This window comes from Pyxicephalus adspersus, chromosome 8 (assembly GCF_032062135.1).
Source record: "Pyxicephalus adspersus chromosome 8, UCB_Pads_2.0, whole genome shotgun sequence".
Lineage (NCBI taxonomy): Eukaryota > Metazoa > Chordata > Amphibia > Anura > Pyxicephalidae > Pyxicephalus > Pyxicephalus adspersus.
Window position 1 is genome coordinate 74,117,568 of NC_092865.1, and position 22,749 is coordinate 74,140,316.

The 22,749-nt window shown below is 39.8% G+C and overlaps 1 protein-coding gene across 2 annotated transcripts in view; it reads left to right on the top strand.

Moving 5' to 3' along the window:
• ADSL (adenylosuccinate lyase) overlaps nt 1–22,354 on the top strand; it is a 52,572-nt gene extending 30,218 nt beyond the window's left edge. The window contains exons 9-12 of one of the 2 annotated variants that reach the window (XM_072421160.1): nt 1,051–1,198; nt 4,654–4,744; nt 17,882–17,971; nt 21,953–22,354. In XM_072421160.1, coding sequence (XP_072277261.1) covers nt 1,051–1,198; nt 4,654–4,744; nt 17,882–17,971; nt 21,953–22,198 — 575 coding nt within the window. In that variant the 3' untranslated portion in view covers nt 22,199–22,354. The remainder of the gene's footprint in view (nt 1–1,050; nt 1,199–4,653; nt 4,745–17,881; nt 17,972–21,952) is intronic. The other variant, XM_072421162.1, reaches the window with a different exon arrangement.
• Nucleotides 22,355–22,749: the final 395 nt, after the last annotated feature.

The window sequence follows — 22,749 nt, forward strand, 5'->3', positions numbered from 1 at the left end:
TATATATATATATATATATATATATATATATATATATATATATATATATATACTATCTTTGTACAAGTCACAAGTTATATCTATGACATAACAGTGGTGCAGTAATCTCCCAGGACTCCTGAATATGGTGGCTTCTAAAAGGTAATCCATTTTGAACGGATTACATTAATAAACACACACTGAAACACCAGGTCCAACTAAACTTAAATTTGATAAAGGCAAATTCCTTGAGTAGTAGGGAAAACAAATAGACAAGACTACATTTATCTGCATCCCTTTATTAGAGTAGAAACAATGTGTCTTTATAGGGACAGGAGTCAAAGTGGTGAGCAGGTTTTGAACAATGGTATGTTAACAGGAAACTAAAAGGCATACATTTGGTTACAGAGGTAAGGATTCTAGATAGTGACATTTACTGTGTATATATATGTTTAACATTTATGATATAGGATTTTAGGGATTATTAACAGAATGACTAGGTGGAATGGTAGACATACCTTTAGTTGGGATGGGTTATATTTTGATAGTTGGGTATGCATTGAGTGTTCAGAAAGGTAGGGAGGGGGAATTAGAACAGGGAACCTCAATAAACAGGGACAAAAGACTAAAGTGGGGGTAATATTAGGAGTGCCTGAAGGAAATAAGGAAGATAGAAAAAAAAGGGTTGGGCTGTCTTAGCTCCTATCCTGCTACATCATATTGAATAGATATGAATGTGGTGGATATTATTATTATTTTAAGGGTGTTCTGGGCAACTACCATTAAATGTTCATTTGTCAAAGTTCAGTTTATGCATTTTGTAATTTCTGAGTTTAAGTTTGAGGACTTCCAGAAAGTCTAAAAGAGACTCCAGCACTGTGCTGCTTGTGATTATAATAAATGAGATCTTGAGATGCACTTTTTAAAGTTTGTCAGCCCATTAAACTAGTCACGCAATACATATCTGGATCACTTCAATGTATTCTTATATATTTTTTATAGCGTTGGTATTTAAAGTATCACTTTAAAATGGTAAATGCTATTAGTGATAACCTGTGCTTTTTCTGGCAGGTTCTAGCGCTATGCCTTATAAACGAAATCCCATGCGTTCTGAACGTTGCTGCAGCCTGGCACGTCACCTAATGACACTGATAATGAATCCACTACAGACTGCCTCAGTTCAGTGGTTTGAACGTACGCTGGATGACAGTGCAAACAGGTACTACTAACCTAACTTATCAGTTTTTTACCGTGCCTGTGCCTTTCATTTATTAAATGAGAGATTTACTTTTATTTCCTGTTCAAGAGACATAAAAGAAGTTGAATGTACATGTCCAAATATTTGTTTTCATTGGCACCAAAAATATTGGGCTTTTAAGAAATATATCACAACATACACATTTTTTACAACATCAATATTAAAACATACAAACAATAAAATCTCATATCAGTTGTGCCCAACCTTTTTTCTGGGGGCCACTGTTGACATTGGGATAAAACTTGCGGGCCGCAATGCAAGCAAACATTAAGGATGTATATTTAAAACTAAAATATTTTTTTCTAAAATGAAATTAAATTGAAATGTTTCTAGTTACTGTAACATACAGTGAGGGAAAAAGGTATTTGATCCCCTGCTGAATTTGTACGTTTGCCCCCTGACAAAAAAATGATCAGTCTATAATTGTAATGGTAGGTTTATTGTAGCTGTGAGAGACAGAATAACAAAAAAAGAATCCTCAAAAGTCTGAGCTCGATGTGCATTGTAATGAGTGAAATAAGTATTTGATCTCTTATCAACCAGCAAGATTTGCAGATCTTCTCCAAGTCAGTAACGTTTCGAGGCTGATGTTTGGCAACTCTAACCTTTAGCTCCCTCCACAGATTTTCTATGGGATTAAGATCTGGAGACTGGCTAGGCCACTCCAGGACCTTCATGTGCTTCTACTTGAGTCACTCCTTTGTTGCCTTGGGCGTGTGTTTTGGGTCATTGTCATGCTGGAATACCCATCAATGACCCATTTTCAATGCCCTAGATGAGGGAAGGAGGTGCTCTCCAAAGATTTGACGTTACATGGCCCCACCTAATGTCCCTTCGATGCGGTGAAGGTGTCCTCTCCCCCTAGCAGAAAAACACCCCCAAAATATAATGTGTCCACCTCCATGTTTGACGGTGGGGATGGTGTTCTTGGGGTCATAGGCAGCATTCCTCCTCCTCCAAACACGGCGAGTTGAATTGATGTCAAAGAGCTTAATTTTGGCCTCATCTGACCACAACACTTTCACCCAGTTCTCCTCTGGATCATTCAGATGGTCATTGGCAAACTGCAGACGGGCCTGTACATGTGCTATCTTGATCAGAGGGACCTTGCGGGCTCTGCAAGATTTCAGGCCTTTACGACACAGTGTGTTACCAATTGTTTTCTTGGTGACTATGGTCCCAGCTGTCCTGAGGTCATTGACAAGTTCCCCCCATGTAGTTCTGGGTAGCTTTGTCACCGCTCTCATGATCATTGCAACTCCACGAGGGGAGATCTTGCATGGAGCCCCAGACCGAGGGAGATTGACAGTTATTTTGTGTTTCTTCCAGTTGTGAATTATTGCGCCAACTGTTGTCACCTTCTCACCAAGCTGGTTGGCAATAGTCTTGTAGCCCATTCCAGCCTTGTGTAGGTCTACAGTCTTTTCTCTGACATCCTTGGACAGCTCTGTCTTGGCCATGGTGTCTAGTTTGGGATATGATTGCTTGCTTCCATGGACAGGTGTCTTTTTTTACAGGTACAGGGATTAGGAGCTCTCCCTTAGAGAGGGTGCTCCTGATCTCAGCTCCTTATCTGCATACAGGGTAGACACCAGGGAGCCTGAAATCTTGCTGGTTGATAGGAGATCAAATACTTTTTTCACTCATTACAATGTACATCAAGCTCTGACTTTTGAGCACTCAGTTTTTGAGGGTTCTTTTGTTGTTATTCGGTCTCTCACAGCTACAATAAACCTACCATTACAATTATAGACTGGTCATTTCATTGTCAGAGGGCAAGCGTACAAAATCAGCAGGGGATCAAATAATTCTATTTCCCTCACTGTACATGCACCAAATAAAAGAGATGACAAATCAAGAATTTCTGCAATGGATACTTCCAGAGAAGTGCAATTAGTGTGACAGATAGCCATGGGTTATATGTTCTCTACTACTACATCTTCTCGGCCCTACATCTCCCTGTTGATGGGAAATTAGACTTCACAGAAAGTAAGTGGCCAGCTAAGTGTGACAGGGTAGCACAGTATGACAAGTATAGTTCTCATATCTTGTGATGGCACCGTAGTGATGAAATTTTAGGGGGAGTTAGCCACAGGAGTCCCCCACTTTCACTTACATTTCCCTTTTCTTACGGAATAATTGGGGTTCATAGAGAGTAAAGGGATATCTATGTGTGACAATTGAATGATATGATGGGGCTAACATTTTAAAGGGGAAAGGGGGGGACAAAAGGCATTTCCTACTGGCCTCCAAATTTCTATCTGCTAACATCTCTCTTTTACAGAGAAGTTGGGGTTCACAGCATGTACGTTTCCAGCTATGTGTAATAGGGAGCTCGCCAGCCGCTCAGTCTCTTGCTTTGCAGCGTCTGCAGATTTGACTGCAGGCGGCAGTGACCGCAACCCAGAGTCTCCCCTGGGCCAGGGTTCCATGGCATGAGAAAAGGGTTACTGCACTCCATCCTTATCGCCAACCTAAACACAGTTTTGTGAACTTTTGTGGCACCACAACGCACAGACAATTGGCAGTACCCTAATGTTCATTGCCACAAGAGAGTCCCTTCAGGGGCTCCCCAACATGCAAACTCAACTTTTGGGTTTTTACATGGGGGTAATGACAGCTGCATGAACACAGCTCTCATGCTGCTGGGATTATCTCAAAGTACAATGTGGGCGGGGAGCAGCTCCCTCTCCTGCCAGTACAATCTGGATATTGAAACAGGAGATGCGAGCACCCCATTCCCTGCAAGACAACGAGCAGAGAGGGAAATGAGGAGATGGCCGGATGTGGCCTGCAGGCAGTAAGTTATGCAGTAAGCAACTACTTGCATTGTAATGTTTGTCCACAATATTGACAACATAGTTTTGATCTCCAAAATTGACAAAAACTGTTCATCAAACAGCTAACTTTTAAATAAAGCAACTACTTGCATTTTAGTGTATGTCCATAATATTGACAACATAGTTTTGATCTCCAAAATTGACAAAAACTGTTCATCAAACAGCTAACATTTTAATAATTTTACATATCTTTGTTAATGGTATCAAATATACCATTATATATAAATGTCCAAAACATTTGATAAAATCTTGTCTGTTTACTGTTGTCATTGGAAAAGGTGTAATAACTGAAAAATATTTCCTCTAGCCCTGCAATGGTAAAAAAAACATAACATAACATTTTTTAAAACTGTTTCTGTTTATTTTTTAAATTATCAATGTACCATTTTTTAATGAATCTACACAGTGATCTACACTTTCTCATTAAATATGAAATCAGTGCTTTCTCCATATGAATTCTGCACAGGAATGAATTGAGGGATGTAAGTTTACTTGCCTAAATATTTGTTAAAAATAATGACATAATTAGGTACAACAGGCCTACTATCTATTTTTATTGTGTAATTTTCTTTACAGGCGGATAAGTCTGGCTGAAGCTTTTCTCACAGCAGACATTGTTCTCAGCACTCTGCAGAATGTTTCTGAGGGGCTTGTTGTTTATCCAAAGGTATGTTTTAGTTTCCATTTCCTAAGCCTAAAATATGAGTAAATAAAATGTATAATAGTCTGTTTGTAAGTAGGTTGTAAGTGTTGAATATGTTATCACAGCTTTTGAAAATGCAATAATCACACTCACCATTGGCCTCACCAGTGAATTATACTTTCCTGGTTTGCAGAGTTGCAGGTTATGCTTGAGTCTTTTTTTTTTCTTTAATTATTATTTTAATAATAAACAGGCTTTATATAGCGCCAACATATTACAAAGCGCTGTACATTAAATAAGGATTGCAAATGACAGACAGATACAGACAGTGACAGGAGTAGGAGAGGACCCTGCTCCAAAAACTGGGGGAAGTAACACAAATAGGAGGGGAAATATGAAGTGGTGGGAAGTAGTGAGGGTTTCAAAAGACAGAAAAGGATGGGTAGGCAAGTTTGAAAAAAATGGGGTTTGAGTGCTCTTATAAATGAACAGGAAGTAGGAGCAAGCCGAATAGGTCGAGCAAGACCCTTCCAGAGAGTTGGGGCAGCTTTAGAAAAGTCTTGGATCCCTGCGTGTGATGTGGTTATCAGTGAGGAAGTCAGTAGTGGGTCATTGGAGGAGTGAAGAGAACAGATAGGGGAGTATTTTTTTACCAGGTCCGAAAGGTGGATGGGACAAAAATTGTAGATGGATTTGAAAGCAAAGAACAGGAGCTTGAATTTGATTCTCAGGTGAAATGGAAGCCAATGAGGAGAACTACAAAGAGATGCAGCAGAAGAAGAGCGATGGGAAGGATGGATAAGTCTGGCTGCAGCATTCATAATAATATTGTAGAGGAGAGAGTCGGGTTAGTGGAATACCAGAGAGGAGGATGTTACTGTAGCCCAGATGAGAGATAACAGCGTGTACAAGTAGTTTGGTGGTCTCTGGGGACAGGTAGGGGATTGAAAAATCATCTAATGCAATCACATAAATATGTTTTAATAATTTTTACAGTCAAATTATACAGAACAATGTATAAATAACAGAAACAAGTTTAAGTGGCACAAATATGAAAAACAAAAATATACCAAGGCTCAAGACAAATGTCAGGAAACCAGCAGGCACAATATTAGTAGCAAAAATAACAGAAGATGATCGTAATCCCTGCAAATTTAGCAATGCAGTAAATCAAAGGATAACAAACATAGAAAAAAAGAAAGATAACGGCCTGAGTTAGCCATATCCTTGCAGCAAGTGTGAAAACCATATAGTTACAATAGGGAGGGGAGGGACTGGAATAGGGCAGCGGTAAGGGAACGGTATCTACACAGTGGAATTAAGAAGAGTCATGAAGAAGAGGGGAGGAGCCCAGTGTTCCTAACACGCCCATCGAGCTAGGAACTTGTCAATACAATCATTATCGAACACCTTAATCTCTTCCATTCTCATGATATCATTTACCTTGTCAACCCAGTGAGTGAGGGAGGGTATAGTAGGCTTTTCAATATAGTGGAATGAGTTGGCGAGCATCCGCCAATAGGTGACAGTGGATAGTTTTCCTTTAGAAACCAGGTGGATTGGGGATTACAGATAGCAATGCTACCTTTAGGCAGGGGGCCAAGGGGTCGCCAAACAAATCAAAACAGACGAATACCTTGCCCCAAAATAGTTGCAGAGTCAGACAGGACCACCAGATATGAATATAGTCTCCTTCCTCAGCTCCTGATCTCCCAACAAGTTCTCGGAACAAAAGGAAACATTTGATGGAGGGAAACAGGGTTCTATACCAACGTGTCAGAATTTTAAAATTTTTCTCCTGTGTATACCCACAGACCAATGATTTGTTTGTGAGTTCATAGGCCGTTAGCCAGTCTGACTATGCAATCTCATATGCCAATTAGGGACAAATCTAGATGTGGTTGAGTCATAAGACCCAATGAGAATCTGATAAATTAGAGAACCCAAATGTCAAGGAGGTGCGGCTAGGGTGCAAAGTTTTTCAAATTCAGTCAAAGATCAATGTATGTTGGTTGAGAGATGCAAAGATTTGCAAAAAAGCAACACCTGCAAAAAAGTCAACCAAGATACGTACCGTGAGGGGTTAGAAACGGCTGGAAGAAATCTACCCAAAGATGGATCTAGGAAATGTCTGCCTTGTGGCCAGTCCTCCCTATTATAGCCTGCCATATTACCTTGGTGCAAACCAAGAGGAAAGGAGGGGTTGTCAAAAAGGGGGGTCGGTGGGGAAGGTATAGATGAGAGAGCCAGACAGTCTCTGATAAAATGCCAAATTTTCAGCATAGCTAGGGTAAGGGGAAAAAGGGTAGGGTGAAGGGCTCCAGCAAGTCCATGCCACCGCTCCTAAATCCAGGGGAGAAAGATCCTGTTCCAACCGAATAGATAATGTGCATTATGGTTTGGATTGAGCAGCATGGTATAGCTTGAAGTCAGGCAGGCTCATAACCCCAACCTGTTTGCGTCTACATGAAGATATATGTTTAATTCTGGGTCAGTGGCCACCCCACACAAATGTAATGGCTTGGGAACGCAATGTCTGGAAAAACATTTTAGAAGGGGAAAAGGGGATGGTCTGAAAAACATATAACTGCTTACTCCCTAAGTCCATTTTAAGAACATGAATCCTACTGAACCAGGAGAGAGGAAGTTTTTGCCAATTGTCCAGATCCTGAGATATGGTTCTTAAGCTACGTACACACTTCCAATTATTATCGTCGGAAAACGAACGACAAACGTTCCTGCACGATATACACGAACGATCGTATAGCACCGATCCTGCACATAGAGCCGAACATTCTTTGAACAATTACAATTAAATGCAAATGAATTATTTTATGCCAAGCTAATTGCAAATGGCATGCTTTTCATTTCATAACATTAAGATCAACTGACAGCTGAGTTTTCACAATGTATTTGAAATAAATTTTAAAAGAACTTACCTGCACTAATGTGAAGGGTGAAACTGAGATCTGTACTGCAGCAAATAGGCTCGGTCTGGTACAAAGGCAGTGATTTTGATGCGCAAAATGTCACGCAGATGAGTCACTTAGTCTTGTCCTCACACGGTTCTTGTTAAAGTTCATAGCAGAGAATGTCTTCTCACACAAATATGTTGAGCCAAACAAGCTCAGAATTTTCTTAGTCAATGTCCGAATCTCCTGAAACCTGCCCTTATCCAGTTGGCGGTAAAAGTTCACAAGAGAGAGCTGTTGGTAACGACTGCGTAATTCGCTGTCACAATGCAGCTCAATGAGCTCAAGCTGCAGCTGATTTGGAGCATCATCGGGGTCAACAGAGAATGGAGAGGAGAAAAGGCTGATCTCCTTTTCAAGACCTTGGCAGGTGGAAGCCGTGTTATTTGCTTTTACAAGGTCAGACTCTCTGGTAACAGCTCACACACTTCCACCACTTCACAAATTCTGCTAGGCCAGGGCACTACCTACCCCTGTCCAGCTCCCCACATCCCAGCACATAAAATGGCTGTCTCACCCCTATATACTGCAAGTCCCGTGGAGGAGGTAGCTGAAGAAACTGCAGAGAAACTGATCAAAGTCCTGCCCTGACGTCACCGCCCACTGTCACTCCCAACGAGCTGCAGTCAGGCATGTGCTCTGCCCTCAAGCAAAAGACTGTCTGCCACAGAATATGGGGGGTGATGTCAGGATCGGGCTTCCGATGCGGCCCTCCTACCGCCCTCCCTCCTGTGGCAGACAGTCTTCTGCTTGAGGGCAGAGCGTTGTGAGTGACAGTGGGCGGTGACGTCAGGATCAGATCAGATCAGGGAAAGTTGTAGGGCCCATGTACACTGCTCACCAACTACACGTAATCTAATTGAAGCTACAATATAATGCTGATGGGGCACAGAGATGACGTCAGCTGCTGTATTAATGACACTAACCACTAATACCATAACCTGAATAAATAAGAACCTTCACACAAAAGCCACGGCAACTTTCTGTTATCTGTAGAAGGCTCACAGTCATGGAAGAGTTAACCCGCTTATACTGCAGAAAGTAGCAGAATTGTTTATTAAAAAATGTTTCTGGAACAATAAAGATTTTTAATAAAAATTGGGAAAAAAACGGCGCAAATGGCCCGCGGGCCGGACTTTGGACATGCCTGGGTTAAGTAATGTATAAGAGAATAACGTCAAACCTCAGCATAAAGAGCTAGCTTGTGATGATGAGATGGAGTAGGAACTATCACAGATCCATGCAGGATCAGGGGATCTGTAACCCCTTCAGTTCCACCTACCTTGCAGCCCACTGCTGCCAGCACCATCTCTGCTTCTAGATTCAACTATCAGCACACTTCTTGGTCCAGGTTATGTGATTCTCAATCAGCTGCTCCCCTGCCTCAGAGGACTAGAGTTCTCTGCAGACGCACTCCCTCCCGCGCACACCTGAGGCTATCTCTGCACCAGCGCTCCCCCTGCTGGTGGGGTTAGTGTTTGCGACTCACATGACTTACACTCATAACATGACAACCCCTTTTTAAGCAAGTGACCTGGCAACAGGAAGATGCTTGGACAAGGAGTTCCTTGTGGTTCTACTGCCAGGTTTCTACTGCTTCAGTTCCTGCGTATTATTCCTGTATTATCCGTGTACTGACCTTTGGCTTGTTTCCTGACTACCTGCCCTGCTGCCTGCCCTGACCTTTGGCTTGTTTGACTATGTTTTTGGATTTCCCTCTGGAACTGCATTTTGGTTCCTGCTAGTCAGCAGTCACCTTCCTTGGCGGGCAGGGGGGCCGCAACCTGGCAGTAGCTAGCCGCACTACATTCTCACCTCTAGAGGCTTTGGAGAAGACCGTGCACGTCTCCACCCACTGGGTTGGTAAACACAGTGGGTCCACCACTTGGCCCTGTGGAGCCGTGACAGGCACACCCTGGATTGAAAGGATAGATCTGATAGTGATGGCTAGGTGTTCCATTACCAAGGCAAAAAGAAGGGGGGGCAACGGGCACCCCCTGCCTAGTACCATTGCGGTTAAAAAATTTTTCGGATAAGGTCCCATTGACCAGTTTTTTAGCTGTTGGTGTGGAATACAGAGCCTTGATTTTTGCAAGGAGAACAGGTCCTAGGCCAATCTCCTGTAATGTTAGTTCCAGGAATTGCAAATTAAACCTGTCAAATCCTTTTCGGCATCAATTGAAAGGAGGCAAGCTAGAATTTTGTGTTTGTGAATGTAGGAGCAAAGGTGTAAGGTCTGGGTAGTGTTAACCCGCACCTCTGGGCACGGAGTAAAGCCCACCTGGTCTCTGTGTATCAATGAGAGGAGCAGTGGCCCTAAGCAGGTAGCTATGATTTTTGCATATAATTTGAGGTCAACATTGAGGAGTGAGATAGGACGATAATTCCCACAATAGGCTGTGTCCTTTCCCGGTTTGGGTAAAACCGCAATGTTTGCAAGTAGCATATCAGGAGAGAATAGATTTTCCCTATCCACGGCATTAAATGCTTTTTTTATTATTATTATTAATAAACAGGATTTATATAGCGCCAACATATTACGCAGCGCTGTACATTAAATGCTTTATTCATAGCCTTATCTCTGGTTATCATTGATTGGTAGTCCAGAATATGCAGCAGCTCATGCCGAGCGTTAGAGAGGTGCCTGGCAACAGATCCCACTTATGGACCACCATACGGGCAAGAAGGTGTTTAATTTGGGTGGATCTTGCTTTTTTTAATGGTAGCCATGTTTAATGAGAACACAACGTAGAACACATTTCAAGGCTTAACATTGGGTGGGTGGTGTCTTGAGTGTGCACCAGGCCAAAAGAAGTAATGGTCTTATTTATCTTGGCTAAACAGACTGAGTCACTTCGTAAGCTGTCATTCAGTCTCCATGAGCCTCTGGGACCTCTAGCGGGCAAAATACCAAATTCTTTGTGCACAGGGGCATGATCAGACCATAACCGCAAACCTATCCTGGATCGAGGTTGAAAGTCAAGCAGAGCTTGTGCAATCAAAAAGTAGTCTATGCGATTGTAAGTGTTGTGGGCACAGGAATTAAAACTGTAATCCTTGCCAGCAGAGTGAGATATGCGCCATGTGTCCACAACACCCAGACTATACCGCAAAGTTTTGAAAGGTCCAATGCGGGGACCACTGACTTCCCTGATGAGGTGTCAATCTGTGGGACTAAGGGAACATTAAAATCCCCGCAAATGGTCAGAAGATTGTGAACAAAACGCTCCAATTCAGATATCAACTGGGTAAAAAAATAGAGTTGGTCTTGATTAGAGGCATACACATTAACAATAGTATAGATCAGTTTGTTAAGTTTAACAGGTCATCAGTGCTTACGCTTTTAGGGATCTCTCTCATTCTCTCATGTTATTGTGCCGGTTTCTGTTCTCAAGGTTGTCATGCTGGTAGATAAGTTGTTGTAGTAGCATGGAATGAGCATTTTGTAGTGCTTTCATTCTCCAAGTCTGTGTCCAAGAACTTCCTTAAGCTCCCCCATTTCTGACTTATAGGTATGCTGCATGCGTTGCTTCAAGGTCAGCTTTGGTAGGGAGGGCCTGCAAATATGATTCCATGTCCCACTGAGGAGTCTGGGAAACAGGAGGTGCCCCCAGAGGAGAACTTGCGGCCATAGAGGGTTGTAAAAGGGGGTCCCCAGGGCTGGTGTGTGTAGGAAATGCAGGAGAGGTAGGAGGAGGGCTCACCTGTGGTAGTGCTGAAGCGGGAGGCTCTAAGGCTGCTGAGGGATCTTTTAGCGGGCCCCATCTTCCCTCCTTTCTGGCTTCTCATGGCCGCAGCAGAAGAATCGCCCGTGTTGAAGAAGCTGCCGATATCACGCGATCTGGCACCGCTGGAAGGGATGGGGGAGTCCCGGTGTCCTTGCTTGCCCATCTGTGCGGGGAAGAGAGAAGAAATAGCTGCAGAGAATGAAGAAAAACCGCACGTCTCACTCCACCGTGCACCAGGCCACGCCCCCACTATTTTGTTTTTTTTTAAATGACCTTCTGCAATCCTGTATCCACTGTTCTCTTCTCTTTTTTTCTTTGCTCCCACCTTTTTACCTTTAGCTTCTTTTTTGGAATGCATGATTGCATGCAGTTTGTGTCTTTACGGGCATTACCTCTACAATAAAAACATATAAAGGATTGGGCTGGTCAATTCAAATAAAAAAAAGCCATGAGTCAGAAAAAGCAAACAAATCTTTTGTATTCCTTTACTAATAGCAAAGATAATGCAGCTAATGATAATGAATCGGAGCCTCGAAATTATCTTATCTGGCACCATTAGGAAGAACTTTCAAATTGGAGGTGGAGAGAAGAAAAAACTCAAAGCATCAAAGCAAAGAAAATATTATTCAAAGTACTTGAAATTTTGATTTATTCAAGAACCTGCTAGTGAGCTGGATCCATGGCTGCTTTGTGTTGTGTGTTCTAAGAGTTTATCCAATGATGCCATGAAACCTTTCGAAGCTTTTAGGACACTTGCAATCAAAACACCTGGATTTGGCTAAGAAACTACTTGAATATTTTCAAAGAATGCGTGATAGTATGCAAATGCAAGTAAGTGCTTTAACAAAAATGACTGTTCAAGACAAGTCCATTAAAGGCTTTTCCCTGTCTGATAGCACTTTAGATTGCAAAAAATAAAAAACTGTATACGATTGGAGAAGAATTATTTAAGCTTTGCATGTTACAAGCCTGTGAAGAGGTTTGGGAAAGCAAACTGAATTAAATTCCTATGTCCGCTAACACTGTCATGCGCAGAATTGAAGACATGGCTAAAGATAATGAAAATCAAGTTATAAAAATGGTGAAAAATTCACCATTTTATTCAATTCAACTTAACGAATCAATGGGCGTAAGTAACAAGGCACTTCTCCTTTGTTTTGTGAGGGTTGAGGTTGAAGGAGTTACAGGGTGAACTACTGTTCGCTCGACTTGCCAAGTAGTACAACTAGCGCTGAGATTTTTGCAGCACTTAATCGTTGTTAGAAATAATCATATAATTTACATTAGAAATATAGTTAGCATATGTATTTGCAAGGTTATGGAAGGGTAAGTAGAGAGCTGTATACTTATTTTTAACGTTATTTGTGTAAGGATTTGAGGCTTCCATATTTGTGCATGTGAATTTAGGGCTCTAATGGAACAGAGGTCATTGAAAAAGAGCTTGGTAATCTCTTCTCACTCCTTATGTTTTCAACAACAAGTAATAGAGTAATGTTATATTATACAATATATATATTATACAGCTCACAATCTAAGCTCTGCTCCCTGAGGAAAGGGAAAAGCCTGATCAGGATTTCCCTTTCCTCAGCAACTCAGGGAGCAGAGCAATCAGCGGAGCTTTATGCTGACAGCTCTGCTCCCCTGATCCTGGAGCCAATACGAGGGCAATAGAGGTTGAATGGAAATACTATGTCCATTCATACCTCTACTGCTCTGTGATTGGTCTATTTCTCAGCCAATCACAGAGCAGAAGAGGTATGAATGGACATAGTATTTCCATTCATTGCCCTCCTATTGCTTGCGGTTACAGCTAATTGAAGGCACCTGCTTTCAATTAACTGTAACTGCACAGTTCCCACGGTCCAAGAATCCCACAATGACATTATGATTCATAATGTCATTGTAGGATAACCTGTAAAAAAAAAAAAAAAAAAAAACAAGTTTAAAATAAAAAACATATACGAAATAAATAAGAAAAAAATATATTTATTTTTTTTTTTTTTTCCTCACGAATTTTTGCTGTCGAATGCAGCAAAATTCGGTTCGGGTATACCCGAATTCGAACAGCCATATTCGGGTCGAATATAGGGACAACCCGAATTCGAACATCAACACTAGTGGTAACCATTGTTAATCAGAACTTACAATCACTCACAAAACCTTTTGGTCGTTATTACCCAAAGGAAAGAGATCCCGGGCTTGGCAATATGTGAATAATAGATCCATTTGCAGCAAACATTGAAGATAGCAATTTAAGCATGAATGAAAAAGAAAGCCTTATCCATCTATCATCCAACGACGGTCCTAAAGCTAAATTCCAGTCAACCTTATCAAGATCTCCTTTTTGGCCCTCCATTAAAAATGAATACTTAATGCTGAGTGAAAAAGCAATGAAAATTTTGATTCAAATTTCAGCAACATATTTGAGCAAAAAGACATTTTCATCTGTCACCGCAATTAAAACATGGTACCAGTCTCGGCTTGAAATAAAAAAAAACTTCATTTTGCAGTAACATCATTGGAGCCCAAAAATCCATAAACCTATTTTAAACAAATTATAAAATGTGTAATACTTGAGTAATTAGTAATAATTATTTATTTGTTTAGTAATAATTAAAATACCTTTTATAATTTTGTTATTATGTGATTGAGAAACAGCTGGGAAAAAATTAAGGTTGACAAAGCACCAGGACCTAGTGGATTACATCCACGTGTCCTCAAAGAGCTGAGCTCGGTTATTACAAAGACATTGTTTCTGATTTTTAGAGACTCTTTAGTCACTGGCAAGGTTGGATAGGCGTTGGATTGGCGTTGGATTGGCGTAAGGCCAATGTGGTTCTTATATTTAAAAAGGGAGCAAAGTCTTTACCAGATAACTACAGACCCGTTAGTTTAACGTCCATAGTTGGAAAGGTCCTAGAGAGTTTGATAAAGAACCACATAGAGGTGTTTCTGCTAGAAAATAATATTAAAAGTGATAGTCAGCATGGCTTCAAGAATGACCGAAGTTGTCAAACAAATTTACTCTCTTTTTATGAGGAAGTAAGGAAACAGGTAGATAGTAGAATAGCAGTTGATATAGTGTACTTGGACTTTGCTAAAGCATTTGACACTGTACCCCACAGATGGTTAATATGCAAGTTAGGGTCAACTCAGTCTGTAAATGGATAGAGAACTGGTTTAAAGACGGCATGAGTTGTAATTAATGATTCATACTCTGAATGCAAAAAACAGAGGAGGAGACCCTATCTGTGATAAAAGATATATACTGGCCAACCCTGTAATTAGTATGAAGAAAGTAGAAAAGAGACAGGGATTTTTGACAGGAAGTTAAGGTGTATTTTTCAAAAAAGTACAACGTTAGTGACATTTCACTACATCAGTGTAAGAAAAGCAAACATGGTAAAATTACTGTTCGACTGTGAAGGCGCCCCTTGATAGGGGATATGCCTTGCTTACTAAGTATAGAATCGTCTAAGTGTTGCAACAAAAGTACATAAAGCTCACAAATCTTAATCCCGACTCGTTTTGCCAGAAGTCTTCATTAGGGGATGTGCAAGGAGAGTCAGAGCGTCTGTACAGTAAGGTATAAACAGAAATGAGCATGAATATTGTAATTTTTCATACATAATAATAAAACAAGAGTAACAAGTGTTCCTGCATAGTGTATGAAACAATGTATCTCATTAATTTATATTTATATACAATACATGTATAATATATATATATATATATATATAATATAATACATATATATACATATATAACATATATATTATATATAATACATATATATTTCTCTGTATATCATGATCTACATATAGATAATATCATGTTTGTTATGAAAGGGGGAGATCTAGTATTCTTTTTCTATTTGCTGGTTAACAAAGGGATTTTCTAATCACACACAATATCCAATGTATTACATAACAAAAAAACATTTTGACAGCTTTATAGTGTATAAATTGGTAATTATGAAAAAATGGAAAAAAAGAGAAAGATCAACTTACTTGATTATGAAGATGATTCGCATATACATAAGGGTGGTGTTTTCTCTTGCTGAGGGGGGTATCACACCTGCTAGTGCTGGTGCTAGCAATTGACTGGGATAAAAATCTTCCCTGTTCCATCAGCCCACACCTTTTTGTGTGGAATATCAGGCAGCCAATACAGCTGCCTGTACAATCGTGGGTTATGGGCGTCACAGTGAGGGCGGAAGTACTTCATCGTATCTTCACATCCAGGCATGATGACGTCACATGCCAGTGATACTCAAGGGCGCCATTTTATCCCTGGGCATAAATGAGCAGTTGTTGCTGCTGTGACTAGAGCGATTTTCTGGCTGTACATGCGGTTTGCAGATCCCTTCATATCCTTTTAAGTTGCAATTGTTTAAGGTAAGCCTTATCCCTTTCATAGGTTTTTTCAATCATTTTGAAAATAATATTTATACCACTTATTTCTGACTCAATTTAAAATTTACTAATATAGTATTAGCAGTTCTACATGACTATATACTATGGTTATAATGCACTAATCCTGAAAGTTGATAACCCTCTCCCTCCTTTTTTATCTTCTCATCAATACCATTGTTACCTAATACATTCTTATTGCTTTTATTGCTTTTGATGAAAAAGAACTATATTATACCATGGACTCGTGTTTACCTATCACTAACCATGATAATACCCATAGGTATCACATCTGCTAGTGGATATCACTGGAACCACCTTGATGCAACTTATTTGGGCCACTTTATCTGGATCCAGATACTGCAGCAACACAAAACCAACATTAAAATCACCCGCAATTATTTGGTTTGGGTAATTTGCAGAGAGAAGTTTTGAAATTTGTGGGGAAAAAATTGGGCATTAGATCCATCAGGGGTGTATCAATTTATGAGTAAGTAACCCATACCCTGAATTTTTACTTTTAGTAAGATGTATCCTGAACATGGGTCTAGTAAGGTTGTTAGCAAATGAAAGTTGAGGGAATTATTGAACTTAATAGCAACGCCTCATTATTTTGTTGAAGTGGCGCGTACCTTCCCCCCACCTGAGAGACACAGTAAATCTACTTTTTTAAAGTGAGTTTCTTGTAAGAAAACACTATTGGAAAAAAGTGCACAGGTGAGCCCGTCACTTTATAGTCTTAATCAGGTGAATGAGGCCTCCTACATTCCAATACACAAAGTTGAGCATCTCCCGTAAAACTGGTGGGTATGCAATAAAGCATTGGGGGGGGGGGGTCATCCTGTATCTTTAAAGGTTAAGTAAGAAAGCTGAACTTTAAAGTGACTTTCATGGCAAGGTGGAGTGTCCCAGGCTGTCCTACTAGGCAAGCTAAATTGTGCCAGTAGGGGGGGCTGCAGGTAAGAGTCCAAAGTCTTAAGCCTAAAAGTGGGGGGGTGTGGTTGAACAATCTTAGGTAACACTTGTTTACCAGCTGTAATTTTTTCTAACTATAAAACAATAATCACGATCATTCCCTGTATGAGGGAAGGCACTATACATCAGTAGCTGTAATATTCTGTTATCTCCCAGATTTTGTGGGGGGCCTGAAAAGGAGCACAACATCCACCAAAGTAAACAATCACAACAAAGACAAACAAAGCACCAAAACATTAAATGTTATCATATAGCGGTTGAAACAAAGGTAAACACTATAATGACTTATGTTGTCCAGACTTATGGGGAATCCATTAACAACTCTCTTCCAGAGGGTAGAGAAGAGCAAAGCAGATCTTGTTGTCAATCAGGAAAGAGCCGGTGGTATTCCAGGTGTTGTCAAGATGGGAACACATCAGTTCACCTAAGAGTGGAGCAAAGAAATGACTTTGCCTTTACCTGTGCTGAAAAGGTGTAAGAATGCGGTACGCCCAAACATGAAATGGAAAACCATCGGTAATATCATTAGTGTAGGAAAGAATCTTACAGAAAGTATGTCAGGCAGGTTCCAGGGGTATAGCAAGGAGGCTTTTCAGGTATTCAAAGTCAAAAGTTGCAAAACCTTTTATATGAATTGCTTTTTTGCACTGCAGAGTAAATCAGAACCTGACCTTCAGCAGTTCAAACGCTAAGGTGGCCGTTCTTGTAGTCCTGTTTCAGTGGCCTCTAGTGTTTCTAACACTTCTTAAGCATAGAAACAAGTTTTCTTTCTCTCTATTTTTTACATTTTCTCTTGTCCTTGTTTTCTTTGGACAGAGATTATGATGTCTATGAAATAATTAGAACAGTTGCAGAAGATTCTGCCACCTTACGTGACTATATAAGGAAACCAATAAAAAGGCTACATTTGAGATAAAGATGCCTATCCATTTCTTCCTTATCAGAACTTTTCGTTGTGTGCCAATGCAAGTGTGAAGTTTAATGATGGTCTGTTCACGAATGTATATAAAACGTCTGCAATGTGTGTGGTCTGTTAAAACTTCTGACAATAAAATCTTTCTCTTTCTTTTTAAGGTTATAGAAAGAAGGATTCGCCAGGAGCTGCCCTTCATGGCCACAGAAAATGTGATCATGGCGATGGTGAAAAGTGGGGGAAATAGGCAGGTCAGTTATTCTTCCCATTAATTTTATCTTTATTTTAAAAGTATATAATTACAATCATGAAGAAAAAAGCTTAAAGACTTTTAAGGCATCATATACCTTACAGTTCAGAAACATTTGCAGTCATTCATATTGGAACCCAGGACCTCCTCTTTATAGCTTTGGGACACTAGGAGCACAAAGCCCTTGGGCCACAGGAGAAAAGTGCATAGAAGCATCCTAGCCTGTCTTAACTTACTTGTGCTCCTTGTGCCCCCCGGACATTCTATTTTGATGTGGCGGACTTCTAAATCCTGGAGGTTATGATGTCACCGCTTATGGCAGAAACCCTTAGCCTCACATGGGCTTGTGAGTTTGGCTTTATATGCAGACAGGGAATGGACAGACAGGCTGCAGATTCAGATTGGCATTGGCCGAATATATGGCGACATAGGGAGCTTGTAGTATTTGGTAGTATTTGTAGTATTTGGTGCAAGTGGGTGAGGTAAGAATAAATATGGGTTGTAATTTGTTTACCAATCTTAACATGAAATGGCATAATATTTATTGCTGTATAAGTAATTTATTTGTTCCTAAATTTTGATATACATCCTCAAAGCTACTAACATGTGTCACCTATGTCTCTATTTGAATAATTACACCAGTTTGGTTGCACCCAGCTCTCTCAGTTGCCTCTCTGCATGTACTTTACTCACACTCTTTATTTGAGAAAGCTTGTGGTTGCAGCTGGTTCTATTCTGAATTATGTAGTATGTTTGATTGTTGATTACACAGGTCAACAAAAAAAATAGTTTTGCTAATCGGAAACCGCAACATTTGTTTTCTAAATCAGTTTTTCGAGCAGATATCAGATCTGTTTTCAGTTTTTCCTTAACATGTACAGTTCCTAAGTTATAAGTACTGTTATAGTTAACATTGTACGTGCATGTGTTTTTTACTAAAACGTAAGCACCATTGAAGTGAATGGTAATGCATTTTCAGTATGAAGTAAAATAAGGCACATTGTGGTATAGATCTGCTGAACAGTGTCTGTCAGGTACTATTGTTTCTTCAGAAATGCTTAGAGTATGATTTTCCTGTGTACTTTTTCTGGATTGTTGTGGTACAGCATCCAGCAGTAGTAAGCCATCATACTTTCATTCCAGAAACCTTGGTAGCGGTGCTCCATTGATTTAATGTCCTAGTGAAAACGTTCTACTTGTTCATCACTCACCATACCAAGATTTTCTGGGAAGAATTCTAGATGTGAGTGCAAGAAATGTATTTTTAATGACATACGACAACCCAGTTTCTGGTTGGAATCAAGCAGATCTTGAACTCCTTCCTTTTATGCAGGAGACAAGTGGTTGCCCAGGAAATTTTCACACAGCCACTAAGAGAGATTGTTTGAAAACATCATCCTGCAAAACAGACTTGATCTGTGGCCCTATAAATATCCCTTCCTTTATTTTTGCAGTGCTTATGTTTGGAAACCTCTCAACAAGGTACTGAAAACTCATGGAGTTTGATTTACCCATGGCCTTTACAAGGTGGTTCTTCAAGCCTAATTTCAAATGGAGATGTGCCAGAATTTTTTTATGCGGATCAAACAAAGGCAGAAACTTGACACTGCTTGTTCCTGGCCTTTATAGGTATCTCTTGGTAGCCAATCATGCTTGACATAATGGTCTCCCGTAGATCGGCTGTCCCACAGGCATATGAAAACAGCAATATTTTGTGAATCCTCCTTGCATTCCCATCAGCAAGCCAGTGACCTTTAGATCCCCACAGATGTTCCACTGGTGTGTTTTATACTGGATTTCTTCAAGTAGTAACTCCATGTTGTCATAGGACTCCTTTAGGTTAACAGAATGGGCAATAGGTAAACTTGGTTTGGAATTACCATTATGCGGTAAGACTGCTTTCAAGCTTCTTTTAGAGGAATCAGTGAAGATACACCATTCAGATGGAACATGCTCTTGTGTCAAACTGTTGGAGTGCATCTATATCATGACAGTAGCACAGTGAGCCATCACTAGTGAAGAACGTTGTCAAGTTATTGCATTTTCTGTAGTGAGTTAGTTACACCCCTTGCAAGCAAGTGCTTCTGTTTAATCTTTGATTAAGAAGTTTGTCTTTGGAGAGATTTAGATCACAAACGGGATCATTCAGCTCTGCTTGTGTAAAGGTCCCTGGTTCTGAATCTTCATCGCCCAGGTAGTCAAGATCTGATAATTCGAGGTTGTAACTGTCTGCAACTCCAGTGCATTCCTCATCACATTCTACAGAAGCAAGTCCATCATGTGGCGGTACTGGAACTAGCAATGAATCATCATAGGGAACAGGCCTAGTTGTAGAATCCAGACTGGGATATACAATTTTGTGCTTAGTTTTAACTGAGAATCCACTTTTGTTGATGCGGCAAAAATAGCAGTTTTTTTCGCCGTTTTCTCCACATCATCGGGATTGCAAATGGCATTGCTGCTTTACGCCAATTTAGCCAGTCACGCAGTCCATTGGAACAACTGGTACAGATGACATATGGAGTCCAACATTTATCCTGGTCGCCAAGTGGACAGCCGAATATAATTTGTATATCTTTTTAAGTTCTGTGGTAATTTGGCGACATTGTGCTTTTGTCATGAATGAACCACACACGTAACAGAAACTGTCTGGATTATTAAGGCAATTTCTAGGCATGATGACAAATGAAATCAATCGCACTTAGTGCAGTCTTTAACCTTAAAAAAAGAAAACTGTTGCAATATGTTAAGGCTATATATATCGAATTTCTCAAAATTTATAATTAGCTGCATCGCAAAAACTAGACATGCTAGAGAAAGAACAGAACACAGATTTGAAATCCGCATTCACAAAAAATTATATCTGATGAAAATGACATGTTGACCTGTGTAATTTTTGACACTATGTTGTGAATTTGTATTTAGAAACATAGATCTAATTGTAACTCCTGATGAAACAAACTGAGAATCTGTGAAATGCATTGCAAATGTACAGCTTCATGTTCTTTTTTGGGAAGCTATATGCTGAGATATATATATATATTTGGAGATGTGGGATTTTACCTTTTGTTTTGAAATAAAGTATTGCTGGCATGTTTTTATTAGGTTTGTAAATTGTGAGTTATGATATGATACATTAAAAGTCTCTACGCTGCTTTCTTCATGTTTGTTATTATATACAATAAGGGATGTGGCAGTAAAGTATACCAGCAATGCTGCTGCCATAAAGAGATTCTTTAGTTTGCTAATAGGCCATGTGCCTATTATTGAGAGACTGACTGCATTGAAAGCAATTGAGTCATACAGTGCATCATACAGCCAGTAAGGATTACCCACATTTGGATGTTTCTTTTAGGAGGAATATGATTATGACTGGCACTAATCAGGACATAATCAAATATGAAAGTAAAACTGATAAAGTGATACCTTAATTCTGCTTTTACAGTGCATATACAGTATTGTAGGTAGCATAAAATATTGGTTTTAGTGCATGCAAGGTTCATCGGGTCCTTTGGGGGCTGGGTTAAGGTTACTTGTGAATATTTTAGATTAAAAGTAGCCAGCTATAAGGAAAACTTGAAGGTTGCCATAGCTGATTTGTTCTCAAACTGATAGTTTTCTGGCTATACTATATATATATATATATATATATACAACTTGGTACTTGTACAGTTTGAGAGTTATATCGGAAAGAGAGTTGAACATTAGTAGCTTTGTCTTTAAAAAACAATATTACTTAACATTGTTTTACTTTTATTTTTAATCTCTAATTTATCATCCACAATTGATTTAGGAATTTTTTGTATTCCATGTTTTTTGTTCCAATTATATTTGGAAATAGTGTGCATATATTTATGTTATTGTAACATTCATACAAAAATGAAATGTGCAATCTGCTCCACTGTAATCACCTTTTGATGTAAGATCCCAACATGAATGCAAGATGCTTTTTCCTTCTAAAGTTTTTCATCCTTTTATATAGGAATGCCATGAACGGATTAGAGTGTTGTCTCAACAAGCTGCGGCTGTCGTAAAACAGGAAGGTGGAGACAACGACCTGATCAACAGAATCCGATCTGATTCCTATTTTACCCCCATACACTCTCAGCTGGACCAACTGCTTGACCCCAAATCTTTTACTGGTCGAGCTCCTCAACAGGTGAGACTAACTTATCGTCAACACTCTTCTATAAATCTATTGACTAGGCTTTGTATTACCTGGAAATAAAAGGTTTCTTAAAAAGTAGCTTTTTTAAATTCCTATTCGAAGCATTCCTAGGATGCTTAGATATCTACTCTCTGCTTTTTCACCACTTCAACTGATAGTACAAAATCAACCCCCACTGCCTCATGATTACATTTCTAAATTAAATGACAGACCACAGATGCAGTCAACTACTTTCATTACCATGGCCTGCCCAAGGCTGGTGCTATTTAATTTTTACTTCATCCCTTATACAAGTGCTAGTTCCATAGATATTTATGCTTTTTATGAAATTTAAGTTTTTATGTTATGTCTAACTTAGGCACAAGTTGATTGTTGTGTTTTGTAGCTGGACCTAGCTTTTCAATTCCTTTTTGGGATAGATTCCTTTACTTTTTGTTACGAGGCACAACAGAAAGTGAGTGATTATTTTTATAGCATTAACATACCGTGCTATGATTGACTAAGTCCATAGTCTTGTCACTGACTGTGCCTCAGAGTGGCTTACAATTTATTGTCTCTACTGTATTAAAATGTCATCAACACAGTCTAAGGTCAATTTGGGCAGAAAGCCA